At 35.4% G+C, this 14379-nt stretch overlaps 3 protein-coding genes across 9 annotated transcripts; all 3 read left to right on the forward strand.

The window, feature by feature from the left end:
• Positions 1-1355: 1355 nt before the first annotated feature.
• Positions 1356-6778, forward strand: LOC107907517 (pre-mRNA-processing factor 17). 4 transcript variants are annotated; one of them, XR_005926876.1, is made up of 4 exons: positions 1356-1672; positions 3363-5095; positions 6327-6428; positions 6555-6778. XR_005926876.1 is itself a non-coding variant. In XM_016834931.2 (4 exons), the coding sequence occupies exons 3-4, from the start codon at positions 3381-3383 to the stop codon at positions 6331-6333; spliced, it is 1722 nt and encodes a 573-aa protein (XP_016690420.1). In that variant the 5' UTR covers positions 1400-1541; positions 1841-1987; positions 3363-3380; the 3' UTR covers positions 6334-6778. The 4 variants fall into 4 exon arrangements, 3 of the variants coding, with proteins under 3 accessions (XP_040968608.1, XP_040968609.1, XP_016690420.1); XM_016834931.2 differs by adding an exon at positions 1841-1987 and having other exon boundaries at positions 1400-1541; positions 6327-6778; XM_041112674.1 differs by having other exon boundaries at positions 6327-6778.
• A 712-nt stretch (positions 6779-7490) lies between these two features.
• On the forward strand, positions 7491-8745 carry LOC107907516 (transcription factor bHLH35). 3 transcript variants are annotated; one of them, XM_016834928.2, is made up of 5 exons: positions 7491-7652; positions 7745-7913; positions 7993-8184; positions 8263-8433; positions 8514-8745. In XM_016834928.2, exons 1-5 carry the CDS (start codon positions 7570-7572, stop codon positions 8604-8606), a joined length of 708 nt encoding a protein of 235 aa, XP_016690417.1. In that variant the 5' UTR covers positions 7491-7569; the 3' UTR covers positions 8607-8745. The 3 variants fall into 3 exon arrangements, with proteins under 3 accessions (XP_016690417.1, XP_016690418.1, XP_016690416.1); XM_016834929.2 differs by having other exon boundaries at positions 7497-7656; XM_016834927.2 differs by having other exon boundaries at positions 7500-7652; positions 7742-7913.
• Positions 8746-8785: 40 nt separating this feature from the next.
• LOC107907515 (RNA-binding KH domain-containing protein PEPPER) lies at positions 8786-14090 on the forward strand. Of its 2 annotated transcripts, none has more exons than XM_016834926.2 (6): positions 8786-9631; positions 9947-10196; positions 12129-12277; positions 12376-12612; positions 13228-13422; positions 13584-14090. In XM_016834926.2, exons 1-6 carry the CDS (start codon positions 9362-9364, stop codon positions 13752-13754), a joined length of 1272 nt encoding a protein of 423 aa, XP_016690415.2. In that variant the 5' UTR covers positions 8786-9361; the 3' UTR covers positions 13755-14090. The 2 variants fall into 2 exon arrangements, with proteins under 2 accessions (XP_016690415.2, XP_016690414.2); XM_016834925.2 differs by having other exon boundaries at positions 9084-9631; positions 12126-12277.
• Positions 14091-14379: the final 289 nt, after the last annotated feature.

Consider the following 14379-nt stretch of genomic DNA (forward strand, 5'->3'; position numbering starts at 1 on the left):
TAAAAATTCTATCAACTCAAAACCTATATATAAAATAAATAATAAAATTTATAGTTTCAATCCAATTATGAAAATATGCACGACATTAAAATGAAGAAAAAATATTAAATTACAAGCAAAATTAAATTTAAACACGCAAATACATATACAAAATATTAAATAAACTACGATTTTTTATTACGGTGCTATCATCAATTTTGAGATATTGGTGAGTTAATTTGTGACTCTAACTCAATAAATTACATTATCAATATAATATATACAATTGATGAAGATAATAAATTATGTATAATATAATTAAAATATAAATATATATTAAAATAATATTTTTGTTAGTGATAAAAGTTAATATTTTTAATGCAAAAACGTGGGTACAAATTCAATTACATATAAATCTTTTATTGGGCTTTTTAAAAAATAAAAAGATTGAAATACTCTTTAATAATATAATTTATTTTAATCACGAAAGAGTATTTTCATAATTTTTCTAATTAAGTTTGTGCTCGATTAACTCGTGACATTAAATTAATTAGAAACTTAAATAATAATAGAATGTACGAAAAGAGTAAGATCAAATTAATAAAAATTATAAATATAAAAAATTATTAAAAATCAAAATTAAATTAATAAAATATATAAACTATACCAATTAAAAAAAATTATAATCTATAACCATATATTAAAAGTAGTGTACAAACTATGCCTCTTCCTTAAACAAACAAAGCTCTCCTTCTTTGATATTTTAAAATAATGATATAATTTCAGTTTTAATCTTTATAAAATATGCTAAAATTTTAAATTTATTTATTTATTTATAAACCTTAGGCTGACATGTGGTACATCTATTATGCTTATTTCTGTTTCATTTTGCAACATTATTTGGTATTTTTAACATGCTTGAGATTTAGTCATTTTTTTTCACTTTAAATTTTAACATAATTCGATTTTTATAACGTTATTGTTTAATCAAAATAATATGTAGTTAAATATAATTTGAAAATAGATTTTTAAATTAAAAAATAGAGAGATAAAATTTTTAAAAATAAAAGTAAAATGTTTAAATTTTAAATATACAAAATATAGAGACTTAAAACTATGGATGTTTTAACCGAACTAGATTGACCAGAATATCAATTCGAAGAGGAGCATCGGATTAATTAAACTGTGAATTGGTACAAATCAATTAAACCATATTGAAGTAAGTTTTTTTTATAATTTATTTAATGAAATAATATAAACCAATGAGATAATCAATCAAAGAATATTTTAATCTTTAAAATTAAACTCTACAATTAATAAAAATAATTAATTAACTCAAAGCTAAATATCGGTCAATCATATTACTTAGGTGATCAAAATACGAGCAGGTCTAGAAATAGTATAGTTTACCCTAAACTAATTAATGCGTAGAACTTTGGGGGGAAGCCGTAATATTATCTTGGCGGGCGGGTTCTCGATCCTCTTTCAACTTTCCAATCGATACCATTTGCATCCTCCTGCCTCTCTGCTTCTCAAAATTGAAGCTTTGGAAAACCACGCAGGTCAGCATCTGGTGCTACCCTTCCTTTTCTTGGTTAATACCTTACTCATATTTATATATAAAAGATGTGGCGGTTTTACGGTTTCCCTTTGCTTGTTTTCCTGCTTCTGTCGCCTGGCTTTTATTTTTCCGGTAAATTGGTTTCTTTTTCGATTTAGTTATGCTTATTGTAAATTGGGTTTTTTTGAATTTATGATAGTTTTTGGGTTGTTTCATTATTCAGAATCATGCCATTCTTAAATTTGAATTCAAAATATGTTGGAACCTGCTGTTGCAGTTTAATTATTTGCTTTGTTTCAGAAATTTGGCTCTATGTTTAGTAGTTTCAGATCTTTAATTGGAATTAGAAAGCATCCAATCTCGAATGAGGGAGAAGAAACCCGGATTCCCGGTCCACACTAATAGAGCTTCCGACTTGAAATTTGATGGTTTTTTACTTGGTTTAAGGTAAGGTTTAGAGGGATTTGATTTAGGCTGAAATAGTGCAGGAAGTGAAGAATTGGAACAAAGAATTTGTTTTCACAGTTCAATTTCCTCAGTCTTCACTTCTGGGTTCCAATGTCATGAAGGATTCGCACCTGCTTTAACCTTGTATGGTTCATTCTACCGCTTCAAATAAACGATAATTTCTCATTAACTTGTTTAAAAAATTAAGTCCTAAATAAGACTGACTTCTATTCCTAATAAAATAGATCTTTTGTTTCCCAATGCTCCTGCCAGATCGTTCTCTTATTTTGAGAGTTATTTTTATGCATAGGTGTAATGTCATTGCATTGATGTAGTTTTATTCTTCACTTTTTTCCCCTCAAATTCGTTTTTTTTTGGGGTAATTTGACATATCGTTTTTGTTTATTGATTTTCTTTCTTTAAAATCTGGAAATGGTAAATCTTGCAGTCTTAGTCATCTCTTATTTAAAACCTTTTTTTTCTTTACTTTTTTTTTAGTGACTAATCAATCTTTTCTTTGTATATTCTTTGTCTTGGTTGCTTTCAGGAGTGACGATTTCTATGTAATTGATATTTTATTCTATTTGTTGTCTATTTGTCAGTGTAGGTTAAAAGGGGGGGAAAAATCAAAACGTGTTATTGATTCTTTTTCATTTTATCATGACCGAAAAAGACCCAAGCCACTTCACGAGATTTTCTTCTATTCCTTAGTGTTAACCTATATTACTCGGTGTTGAGTGGGAGTATCTGATATAGGTTAGATTTTCTAAATTTTTTCCTGTATTTGGAGGATCTTTGGAGTCATAAACTCATATGTATGACAGTATGTGTGTGTCAAACAGGTGTGCTTCAAGAAAAATGTAGAGTCCAAGCAATATAGCTGTTAAGAACATATTGCTTTCCTTGTCAGCAGTGATTTTTTTTTTAATTCCTGCTTTTCTTTTGATTTTTTTGTGTTAAATCTCATTGATCTCATATCCAGCGAATGTCCAGTTTAATTTTTTGTTCCCTTTTTTGGACGAACTTGTTCTTTTTCAATGATCTAGAATTATATTAAAACCCCCCCTCTAAACATCTCCATTTCTTTGAAAAAGCTTTGAAAAAAACAATCTTGAAATATGTAATGGTCAAGCTAGTCTTATGATTCTTCCTTTCTTTTCTTGTATTACCCTTTGGTAACTAGTATCCCTACAGTTAATGTCAGTAGTAATGTTATTTCTTCTTCCTTTTCCCATAAATTTTTGGTATTGATCCTATCTCCAGGTCACTTTTCAAATAAAAAATGGGATAATTTCCTAGTTTTTCTTTTCCGATAATCTAGAAGTACATCTTAATGACAAATACCCTAACTAATATTTCTGTTTAAATGTATCAGGCTTTCAAGAAGCCATCCATGGATAGTCTCCAAATATACGCAAATAATAGTGATGAGGAAGACCTAAGTCACCAGCCATCTACTCCGTCTGCAGACTCTTCACCCCCACGGCTCATCCCCTCCAAATCTGCAGCACCAAAGGTTGATGACACAATGCTTGCCCTAACTGCAGCAGAAGCACGCCAAGCCCAATCAAGGCCCATTGATCCAACCCAGCATGTTGTTGCCTTCAATCCAACCTATGACCAACTCTGGGCTCCTACCTATGGCCCAGCTCATCCATATGCCAAGGATGGAATTGCCCAGGGCATGCGCAACCACAAGCTGGGATTTGTTGAGGATGCCTCCATTGACTCTTTTGTTTTTGATGAGCAATACAACACCTTCCACAAATATGGTTATGCGGCCGACCCTTCAGGAAGCAACTATATTGGTGATTTGGATGCTTTACAGAAGAATGATGCCATTTCAGTCTATAACATCCCACAAAATGAGCAAAAGAAGCGAAAAATTGAGAGGGAGAAGGATGAGGATGAGGTTGATCCAACAGAGATCGATAATCCAGCTACTGATGTGTGGTTGATGAAGAATAAAAGGAGTCCTTGGGCAGGTAAAAAAGAGGGGGTGCAAACAGAGTTGACAGAGGAGCAAAAGAAGTATGCAGAGGAGTATGCAAAGAAGAAAGAGGAGAAAGGCCATCAAGGTGAGAAAGGCGAACATGTGGTGGATAAGACTACCTTTCATGGCAAAGAGGAGAGAGACTACCAAGGAAGGTCTTGGATTGCACCTCCTAAGGATGCAAAAGCAACGAATGATCATTGTTATATACCAAAGAGATTAGTACACACTTGGAGTGGGCACACAAAAGGTGTCTCAGCTATTCGGTTCTTCCCCAAATATGGGCACTTAATTCTCTCTGCAGGGATGGATACTAAAGTGAAGATATGGGATGTGTTTAATTCAGGAAAGTGTATGAGGACATACATGGGTCATTCTAAGGCAGTAAGAGATATTTCATTTTGTAATGATGGCACTAAATTTTTGACCGCTGGATATGACAAGAACATTAAGTATTGGGATACTGAAACCGGGCAGGTTATTTCTACTTTCTCAACTGGGAAGATTCCATATGTAGTTAAGCTTAACCCTGATGAAGATAAGCAGAATATTCTTTTAGCAGGTATGAGTGATAAGAAGATTGTCCAGTGGGATATTAATACTGGACAAATTACACAAGAGTATGATCAGCATTTGGGGGCAGTGAATACCATTACATTTGTGGATAACAACCGGAGATTCGTTACATCAAGTGATGACAAATCACTTCGAGTGTGGGAATTTGGAATTCCTGTTGTTATCAAGTATATTAGTGAGCCTCACATGCATTCTATGCCATCTATTTCGCTTCACCCCAACACGAATTGGCTTGCAGCTCAAAGTTTGGATAACCAAATTCTTATTTACAGTACCAGAGAAAGATTTCAGCTTAATAAGAAAAAAAGGTTTGCTGGGCACATTGTGGCCGGCTATGCTTGCCAAGTCAATTTTTCACCAGATGGACGCTTTGTTATGTCTGGAGATGGAGAGGGTAAGTGCTGGTTCTGGGACTGGAAGAGCTGCAAAGTTTTTAGGATTCTCAAGTGCCATGAGGGAGTTTGCATTGGGTGTGAGTGGCATCCTCTGGAGCAAAGTAAAGTTGCTACTTGTGGCTGGGATGGCTTGATTAAGTACTGGTGAGCAACCTCTTGTTGATGGCTGTTTTAGTTGGATAGTTTTGTTCTTGTTCTATATATTTATGTTTGCAGCTTCCTCCTCTTTATTTTTTTTTCCTTTCCTTTTTGGGAAATAGGATCATTCTTTTAAATATCATGAACCAGTTAGAAAATTTTCTACTGAAGAAACTCTTTATCAGGATTAGTCAATAAAATCTAGACACATTATGAGGAGCATATCACCTTGAATTATTGTAGTGCAAATAATCAATTACAGTCCTGAACTGTGTAGATCCCATGAAGATATTATGTTGAACCTATTCTCTTAAGTGGTGCACCCCTATGTATTTCTGTCTTTAGATTAGATCATTGCAGGGGGAAATGCTTCCAAATTATGAGCCACATAGTTCTTAGTTCCACCAACATATTTACATGATACCTTTGTACGATATTGCATACTGCAAAGCAACTCCTCTTTGATAGGAAGAAGACACTAGTCTCTTGCTAATCTCTGCCCTTCCTAGACCAATAGCTTCTGCCAAGAGAGACTTGCTGCCATTATTTATACTAGTCATGCTTTAAGAAACAACACAGCAGCTCCTGCATATCTATTCTACTACTCAAACAGCCCCATCAACCGTTATCCACCTAGAAAATTCCTTGGCTTGTTGGCAAAAGGGAGCTAAGGTCGCTCCTTCCTTATTTGCTAATCCCATCACAAATGATCTTATAATAAGTCCATGTGATGAATAGGACAAAGTGGTTCTAAATTTGGTTGATCATATAATCCATCTGTCTCTACATTTTTTTTTAGCAAGATGATCATTGATCACTAAGGGTCACACTAGCATTTCTAAATCCTTAATATGAATGGTTAAAGTAGGGGCAGGGGGGACGGGGAAGAGTTTTGAAGCAGGACCTTCATTTCAGAGGAGATGTAGATACTAGATAACCATTAAGGCAATTCCTCAGAATGAAGGAAAGAAGTGATGTAGATTGGGTAGAGTTAAGGCAACGCCTCAGCCACTTTGTAATTGCCAGAGTAGAGCAGATGGAAGCAGGAGAAGTGACATGGAAAGAGACTGGGGAATGTTATCCAAATCTTATTTGTTTGCATAGCTACCTATGTTATAGTACTTGCATTTAATTGTTCACATCGGCGTTAGTTGCATTTAATTATAGTAGTCTATTCCATTTAGAACTCGATAAATGGCACTAAGATGTAGCCTAACTTGTGCTACTCGTTTTGCAGGGACTAATTTTGTTTAGCAGACATTCATATGGTGGAGGCAGCCAAGTCATGAAGTTTAGAAATGGGTATCTCAAGGGTTGAAGTTTGTTTGTAGAACATTATGTACACTTACTAGCCTGCCAACTTTTTTTTTTCCTATAAAAAAAACCCTTATCTGTGCAACAATAGGTGCATTAAGTCATAAAAAGTAATGAAACCATAATACTCTAATCACTATTTTGAATGTAGGGGGGAAGTTGCATATAAAAGATGTGTGTTGAAGTGATGGATGCATGCATTTTTCCCAAATGTGGACCAGAGGATGTGGAAATGCATGAGCCTTGGGAGGGAAAGGCCACCGACCAATGTCCACGTCCCAATATATATTTATATGATATTAGAATAGTCGTACGTCGTAATACATGTATTTTGGTCTAATTTAATTTATAGTCAAAAGTGGTACTATTTGCATTCGTTCGTTCTTACCCCTAATCACAATTCTTGTGTTTTTTGCTAAAGTAGTTCGTACTTTGAAAATTCTGTCTACGACTAATTTTTATAAAGTATTGTTATAAATCTGTATTTTTAAATCAATTCAAACTGAAAAATCAAGCTTGAAATTGATGTCCAGGACTAAATTTTAAATTTTTTTTTTTGGGCATATTAGGACTAAGCGTACGAATTCGCGTAATTAGGACGAGCATTACCTTAAAAGTCAAAGCAATAATTCTATCCATTTATCTTTCATTTATATGTATCTAAATGAAATGAATTCATCAAAATAACCGATATAAAATTTCTTATATATAACTTCAAATTAATTTTTTTATATATATAAAAGTTTTTTTATTATAATATTTTACCACAAATATAAAATAACTTTCAAAAGTGAAATTTTGGCAAATAAAAAAAAGTATTTTAGGCAGAATGATTGAATGACTAAAAAATAAAAAATAGAAAACTATTGTAAGAAGTTCTGGGAAACATCAAGGTCAATAGGAATAGGGATGTGAGACACGAGGGGAGCGCAGAGTGAGGTGAAGTTAAAACAATGTAGGAAGGAGCAATGGAAATGGAAATTACGGCTGATGCTTCTTCGTACGCGTCCGCAGCTTAATGGATTGGACCCACAAAAGAAACGTTAAACATGCCACCCCCATACATTCCTATAAATGTCTTAAGGTCGTTTCTTCTTCTTCTTCTACTCTAAACTCTTCAACTCAAACTAAACAAATCTCTTCCGTCAAGTATATACATTCTCTGGATGGAGAATATGGAGAATGTTAGTGAGGAGTACAACCAAAATATCTGGGAGCCAAACTATGTGTTTGAAAACGAAGAATATAGGTAGGTAGGTAATGTTGATGTTCAGTTGAATTTGGTTTTGGTTTATTAATCCTTACTTAGCAATTAGTATATGTCGAATTGAAATGAAGCAGTTGGGCAATGGATGAATTGTATGATAATGATTGTTCAAGTTCTCCGGATGGAGCACCTGATTCTGCCTCTCTCTCCAACTCTAGCAACATCCTTTCCGAGCGAAACCGAAGAAAGAAGCTTAACCAACGCCTCTTTGCTCTCAGAGCTCTTGTTCCTAATATTACCAAGGTCATCCTCCTCCTCCTCTCTGCTCTTCCTGTTTCATCATTTTTTAATTACAAATATTGGGTTGATTGAAACTGGGCAGATGGACAAGGCTTCCATCATCAAAGATGCCATTGACTACATCCAGCAACTCCAAGAACAGGAGGCAACACTCCAGGCCGATATTATGGAGTTGGAGAATAACAACAATAATAATCCAAAGAACCACGACCTACCAATGCTTCTAACATCCAAGAACACCAACGTTTTCGATTCCCCTATCCAACTTCTTCAAGTATACCTAACCCCTCTCTCTCACTTTCATAGATTGGATCTACCACTAGTATTCATTTCTTCTTCTAAAATGTTGCAGCTCAACGTGACACCCACGGGAGACAACACACTACTGGTCAGCATTACATGCACGAAAAGGGCAGACACCATGCTTAAACTCTGTCAACTTTTTGAATCATTGAACCTCAAGATTATTACAGCCAACCTCACTGTTGTCTCTGCCAATCTCTTTAACACGCTGTTTATTCGGGTATCACATATATCCTTCTCCTATAATATTCTTTGTTTTCTCCTAGGTTAATTAATTTAGACAATGATAAATGCATGCAGGCTAATGAAAAGGAGAAAGAAGAGTTAAAAATGCAGATCCAAACTGCCATTGCAGCATTTAATGGTCCACAAACTCCTCCTATCACCATCTAATCAAAACAACATCTCCTCCCTCTTGGCTATCTGCTTTTATGTATTGTTTTCAGCTTCTGCTGGCACACGCCTTCACATCGATCCACTATGTTTTGAGTTTTTAATTATTTAATTTGAAGAAACTTTATTTTCTTTTTTATCATTTTGGTTGGTTGACTTTGGAATGGTTTCAATATGAAAAAGTCGAAAGAAATAAGAACAAGTATAGACGCAACTTCTGATCTTTGAAGGTTATCGAAAAATAATTTATATTCGGTAAATAAATTTATTAATAATACCACCAACTCAATTAAAAGAAAAAACATTAAATTTTTTTTTCTAAAGAGTAATAAATATAAATATAATTTTATTTTTAATATAAAATGTTTAAATAACCTTAAAATAAGTTGAGTAATTTCGAATTTGAAGAAAATAAATGCTTTGCCTAAAATAAAAATATCAATTTTCTTTCCCTCGCACATAGAAATGGGACGGAATCAAATTTTTAACCTTTTTAATGAAATGGGACGGAATCCGTTGGATTACTGGTCCGGTTAAAACAGCGAGTGAGGTAATCTAGTTTTTAATAGATGCTGTTAAGCTTAAATGGAAAAAAAATAATCACAAATTAGAATTGGAGTAAAAGCAAATGATTTATTGGAAGTTTCCATGGGCAGAGGTAAGACGATATTTATGAGCGACATTTTTAGCTTTCTAGCGATCGATCGGAAAAAGTAATCTTTCCAACGGAACACCTCTTGGCTGTAAATTTTACCATGGAAATTGCAAACGCCACGGAGAACGGTTCGGCCCAGACTCAGCCTCCCACCACCACCGCCCAAAACCCTTCAGAAGCAGCTCCCCTTAATCCTGCAATAGAGAAGTGGCCCGGATGGCCAGGCCACTGCGTGTTTCGGCTGATTGTGCCAGTTTTGAAAGTGGGGAGCATAATTGGCCGCAAAGGGGAGCTCATTAAGAAGATGTGCGAGGAAACCCGCGCTCGCATCCGCGTCCTTGATGGCGCTCTTGGCACTGCTGATCGCATTGTAACGCTCTTCTTCCCTCCTTTTTGTCTTTGGAATCAAATTTGCAAAAGATTTCACCACCGTTGATTTTTGGTTCTGAGCGAAGCAAAGTTAAAAATTTTTAGTTTTTAATGGTATCAAAGCAGTTACTTTTTCGTTTTGCCATTGAAGAAGCTAAAAGCAAGTAGTAATATGTAACAACTTCATAAAACCATAATGTCTTAGGCCAACTCTCTATACCTAAGGTTGTGTGGCAAAACAATTGGAGTCTTATCTAGGGAGTAATTTTGGATTTCACCTTGTGACACTTCTTTAAATTATTGGCTTTCCTTGTAGGTGCTAGTATCTGGGAAGGAAGAACCAGAGGCACTTCTTTCCCCTGCGATGGATGCTGCTCTAAGAGTTTTCAAACGCATCTCTGGGTTACCTGATAACGAAAGGGATGCTAAAGCAGCTGGAGCTGCATTTTGTTCAATCCGTTTGCTGGTAGCATATGCACAAGCAATTAATTTAATTGGAAAACAGGGCTCTGTAATCAAGTCATTACAAGAGAGCACAGGTGCATCTGTGAGGGTGTTGCCAGCAGGTTTGTTTTGGACGCTTGAAAACATCATTTTAATGCATAAAGACTTCTTTGGGTTCGCTTTCTTGCTTGGTTAAGCTTTTAGGTGATAGGACTTTGAATAGATAGAATAAAATGGAATTGATCGGTGTAATTTGAATGCTCTTATCTTATTTTGTGCCACATTATTCATGTAGGTTTAGACATGAAATGTACCTCAAATTAATAAAGTCCTGGCTAAATTCTGCATGGTTTAGTGGATTACATGGTAAATGGTTGAAATTCCAAGCTTCATTGTTTGCAATTTTATGTATGCACATATGAGCATGTATGTACATTCTTCATTTACCTATGTCTAGGGGAATTCATGTGCTTTGGTTGTGTATTTGTGTCGGGTAGAGGGCTTTGTTGGAAGGGGCTATTGTGTCCCTTGTGAATTTTAATGAAGATTTAGAGAACTTAAGGGGGGCTCATTTTCTGATTGCATGTCTTCTTGTACCGTCTTGCCTCGGCGGAGTTAGGGTTGTCCCTTTCAATTACAAAAGAAGGTTAAGTAATTATTAATTTTGAAGTCCATTTCCTTTCTTTCAAGTCATCTTCTAAGCTCGTGCCTTATTACTGAAAGGATTTCAGTTGCCTGGACAACTTCCACCATCACTTTTTGGTTGGTGCTTCTTGAATCCTGTCAATTTGAGATTCTTACCTTGATGGTGCACATGGTTTTGTAGATATGCTTAGCTGAAAACCCATTTTGCCAAAACTAGGATAAGATATTGCTACCTTCCTGCATGATGTTAGTAATACTCTAAATGACTGGCTTATGCTAAACATTATCAGATTGAGGAATCAGCATGTCTCCATGTTAGGCTGCAAAGCCCAAAGTTCAGACTGTTGGTGTGGCTGTTTGCTTTACTTTTTTGATTCTTTGGTACCTTTCATATTTTACTATTTAACTCAAATCAAAATGTGATGTCTGGTTCTGGAGGAGTCCAAACTCCCCATCTATTAATAAAAAATGTTCAGCAGGAACAGAAAGGGGATTTTGTCAGGACTCACTTTATGAAGTTGTTTAAGATGTTGCAAACTGTTAAGAATGAATCCGAGGTTGCATAAGGTTCCCTATGAACTTATCACATACAATTATAGCCAACTGATGCAGGCGGAAGTGAGGAACATTTTCTAGTGCTTTGCAATTTAAAAGAGCTCTTCACCTAGGAGGAGCAAATAACATTGATTCAAAATACAAATTATCATATTTTTGTGTCTACTTGGTTCTGTCGCTCTTGCATTTTGGGGGCATGTATTTAACACATTGACAAACATGGTATCGTGCCCATATTGGCAACTAAGGGGGTTGGTGGTTAGACTGTGACTACCTACATTGTCGATATGTCTGTTGTAGAGTCATGGTCATGTAAAAGTGGTCAGAAGAAGAGTAAGAAGAAAAGGATCAAAGTGAAAAGGAAAAATGGGTGATTTAATGCAGGCATGTGTTAGACATAATAGGTTACCCTTTTGATCGGGTTATAAATTATTAATTGACTTGGTTATTTTCTTTAATTAATAATGGGGATTTGTTGGTAGCCCTCTGCCTTGGTCTAAGACATAAGCTTTAGAGTAGCAATTTGGGCTATTAACAAGAAATATTGTTTTTTGAGCTGCATGCAAGCAACTTGACCATGAGCCTGTTGTTGTATTCTATGTTGGAAAGCTAACCCTTAAATTTGAACTTTTACTCTTCATCTCTTTGATGAATTTGTGATGCTTTTGAAGTAATATTATAAAAATAAGATAGATTTATATTTCGTCCTCCAATTATTTAGACCACCTTAGTACTGTAAATTGTACAGTGAGTCCAAGCATTTGTATCTTAATTTTGGTTCAAGAAGTGCCCATAAATAATAGGCTTTCAGGTTGTGAAAATTTTAGAATGACATGGTATTGTCATGATAGCAGATGAATTGCCATCTTATGCGGCAGCATATGAGAGGATTGTGGAGTTGCAGGGAGAAGCCCTGAAGGTTCTTAAAGCTCTTGAAGAAGTGGTGGGGCACCTGAGAAAATTTTTGGTTGATCACAGTGTTCTTCCTCTTTTTGAAAAAATGGTAAGTTTTATTTCTGTCAAACTGTTGTTATGTGCACTGCAATTGTTTCTTCTAAGTGGCATTGTCTTCCTTTGCGGAACAATGCAATCATCTCTCAGGATCTTCAAGCAGAGACGCAGGCTGAAAAGTCGTCTCTGCTTACGGCTTCTCAAAGTGGAATTGGTATCGATCTTCCTGTTACAGCAAGAGGGGATTCTTTGTTCCTTGAACATGAAACACAGTTGGAGTCACGAATTCCATCTTCTGGAATTTCTTTCTATACACAGGATCCCACGCTTTCGGCAATATATTCTTCTTCTGGACTTGTTCGATCTGTTGTTCCTATTGTCACACAGGTATGTTTCTGTATGCATAATTCCTGTTTGCAAAGGGTCAAAGGTGAAATTAGAGATTTTGAGGTCAAACAAGGGAGCGAAAGAGAGTAAGTGGAGATCAGATGGAAAATTAGAGGCCAGATGAAATTGGACAGAACAGGAATAGGGTAATTAAGAGATAGAGAAACGGAGAGAACAAGGAGAGAGAACCAAGTTTAATACTCCAAACTCTCGGTAATTCTTAGCCTAAACCTGGTTGAAAGATAATCCATTGAAGTATCTATAGGCACAAGCCAGAAAATCTGAATAACATAAACTTAAATGTCAAATAAATCTATAAGCAGTAATAAATAACCCCAAGGTGATTCTCCATTATGTTAGATGTTATGTTAATAGAAAAAGATGAGAGCAATATTACTTTGAGCTTCTTTTTGGTTTCATTCATACCCTACTTGGTCTGAAGGCAATGCGATTTGAGTTGCAGGCTTGAATGTAGAAAATTTTCTCTGTTATGCATGTTCATCATTATGTACTTTCAGGGTTATCTACACCTAGAGTTTAGTGTCTTCATTCGATCTATATGTACACATATTGCCTTATGTGTTATCAGTTCGCTTGATGCATACTTGGTATCAGATTGCTCAAACAATGCAAATACCATTTTCTTATGCCGAGGACATCATTGGGATAGGAGGAGCTAATATTGCACATATTCGCTGCACTAGTGGAGCTGTCATAACTGTGCAAGAGAGTAGGGGCATGTCTGATGAAATAACTGTGGAAATTAAAGGTACCTCAACACAGGTTCAGTTGGCTCAACAACTGATTCAGGTACGAGGCTTTTGAGATTGACTTATTTGTTAGTTTAGACCCAACAAAATTGAATTCTTTGGCCCGCTATGAGGGCTCTTTTCTTTTGGTAGTTCTCTTTAACGGGTGTATGCATTAGTGAGGTACATATGAGGGGTGATTAAAGTTTTTGGTTCATGCAGGATTTTATGAGCAATCACAAAGATCCGGTAACTAGCGGCGACTATGGAGACTCAAGTTATAGGTCCTCGTACTCTCAGATGGGGAGCACATCTTCACTATCAATGCAACCCTATGGCGGATATGGGGGATCTTCTTCAAATGTAGGTGGCTACCCTACTTTTAGGCTTTAAGGTCTTATTCTATCTGAGTGATTTCGGGATTGAGCTTGAGATAGAGAATGGTAGGCATAGGAGTGCAGGATTAGTCAGTTTGTGAGTGTTAGAATAGAATTTTTGTTGGGGGAGTATTATAAGTAAAATTACTAGAGTTATCACATATTCGTGCTTTCTTCTTCATTCGAAGTAACGTTGATACCATATGGGAGAAAGATTGAAGAAATAGAGTTTCAATTCAAGCAGTTTGAGGCTGCGTAGAAGATGATTGGTATAAACCAGTGGACACATGTTTCTTAGTATTAAGATTTTTAGCTGAAATAATTATATACCACTCACTCAGTTAATCATTAATTAGTTTTTTCTTAACATATTTGACGAGTTACCATAAGCAACGCATGGATGAAATTTAATATAAATATTATTTTTAGGGGAGAAATTTTATCCATTTTTGAAACCAACTAAATACATTTATCCAAAATTATTTTTGCATGGACCAGATTTCCTAGACAACTATCATGATATTTCCAGATGCAGTTCCTTGGTATCTCAACAAGTTCAAATACCACCGCCTACAAAATCTATCATCAAACTTGTCTTCTCTGTCTGCGCCCCAATTCTCAAATTTGCAACCTTTTTCTTC

The sequence above is a fragment of the Gossypium hirsutum genome, chromosome A05, assembly GCF_007990345.1.
Source record: "Gossypium hirsutum isolate 1008001.06 chromosome A05, Gossypium_hirsutum_v2.1, whole genome shotgun sequence".
Taxonomy (NCBI): Eukaryota; Viridiplantae; Streptophyta; class Magnoliopsida; order Malvales; family Malvaceae; genus Gossypium; species Gossypium hirsutum.

What these genes read in the sequence shown, in the direction of transcription:
- LOC107907517 (XM_041112674.1), top strand. Translation starts at nt 1,403, where the DNA reads ATGCGTAGAACTTTGGGGGGAAGCCGTAATATTATCTTGGCGGGCGGG. An exon ending in GCCTGGCTTTTATTTTTCCG is followed by an intron (nt 1,673 to 3,362) that starts GTAAATTGGTTT and finishes TAAATGTATCAG; the next exon opens with GCTTTCAAGAAGCCATCCAT.
- LOC107907516 (XM_016834927.2), top strand. Translation starts at nt 7,570, where the DNA reads ATGGAGAATATGGAGAATGTTAGTGAGGAGTACAACCAAAATATCTGG. An exon ending in TTGTTCCTAATATTACCAAG is followed by an intron (nt 7,914 to 7,992) that starts GTCATCCTCCTC and finishes GAAACTGGGCAG; the next exon opens with ATGGACAAGGCTTCCATCAT. An exon ending in TTAACACGCTGTTTATTCGG is followed by an intron (nt 8,434 to 8,513) that starts GTATCACATATA and finishes AAATGCATGCAG; the next exon opens with GCTAATGAAAAGGAGAAAGA.
- LOC107907515 (XM_016834925.2), top strand. Translation starts at nt 9,362, where the DNA reads ATGGAAATTGCAAACGCCACGGAGAACGGTTCGGCCCAGACTCAGCCT. An exon ending in TTGGCACTGCTGATCGCATT is followed by an intron (nt 9,632 to 9,946) that starts GTAACGCTCTTC and finishes CTTTCCTTGTAG; the next exon opens with GTGCTAGTATCTGGGAAGGA. An exon ending in TTCCTCTTTTTGAAAAAATG is followed by an intron (nt 12,278 to 12,375) that starts GTAAGTTTTATT and finishes ATCATCTCTCAG; the next exon opens with GATCTTCAAGCAGAGACGCA.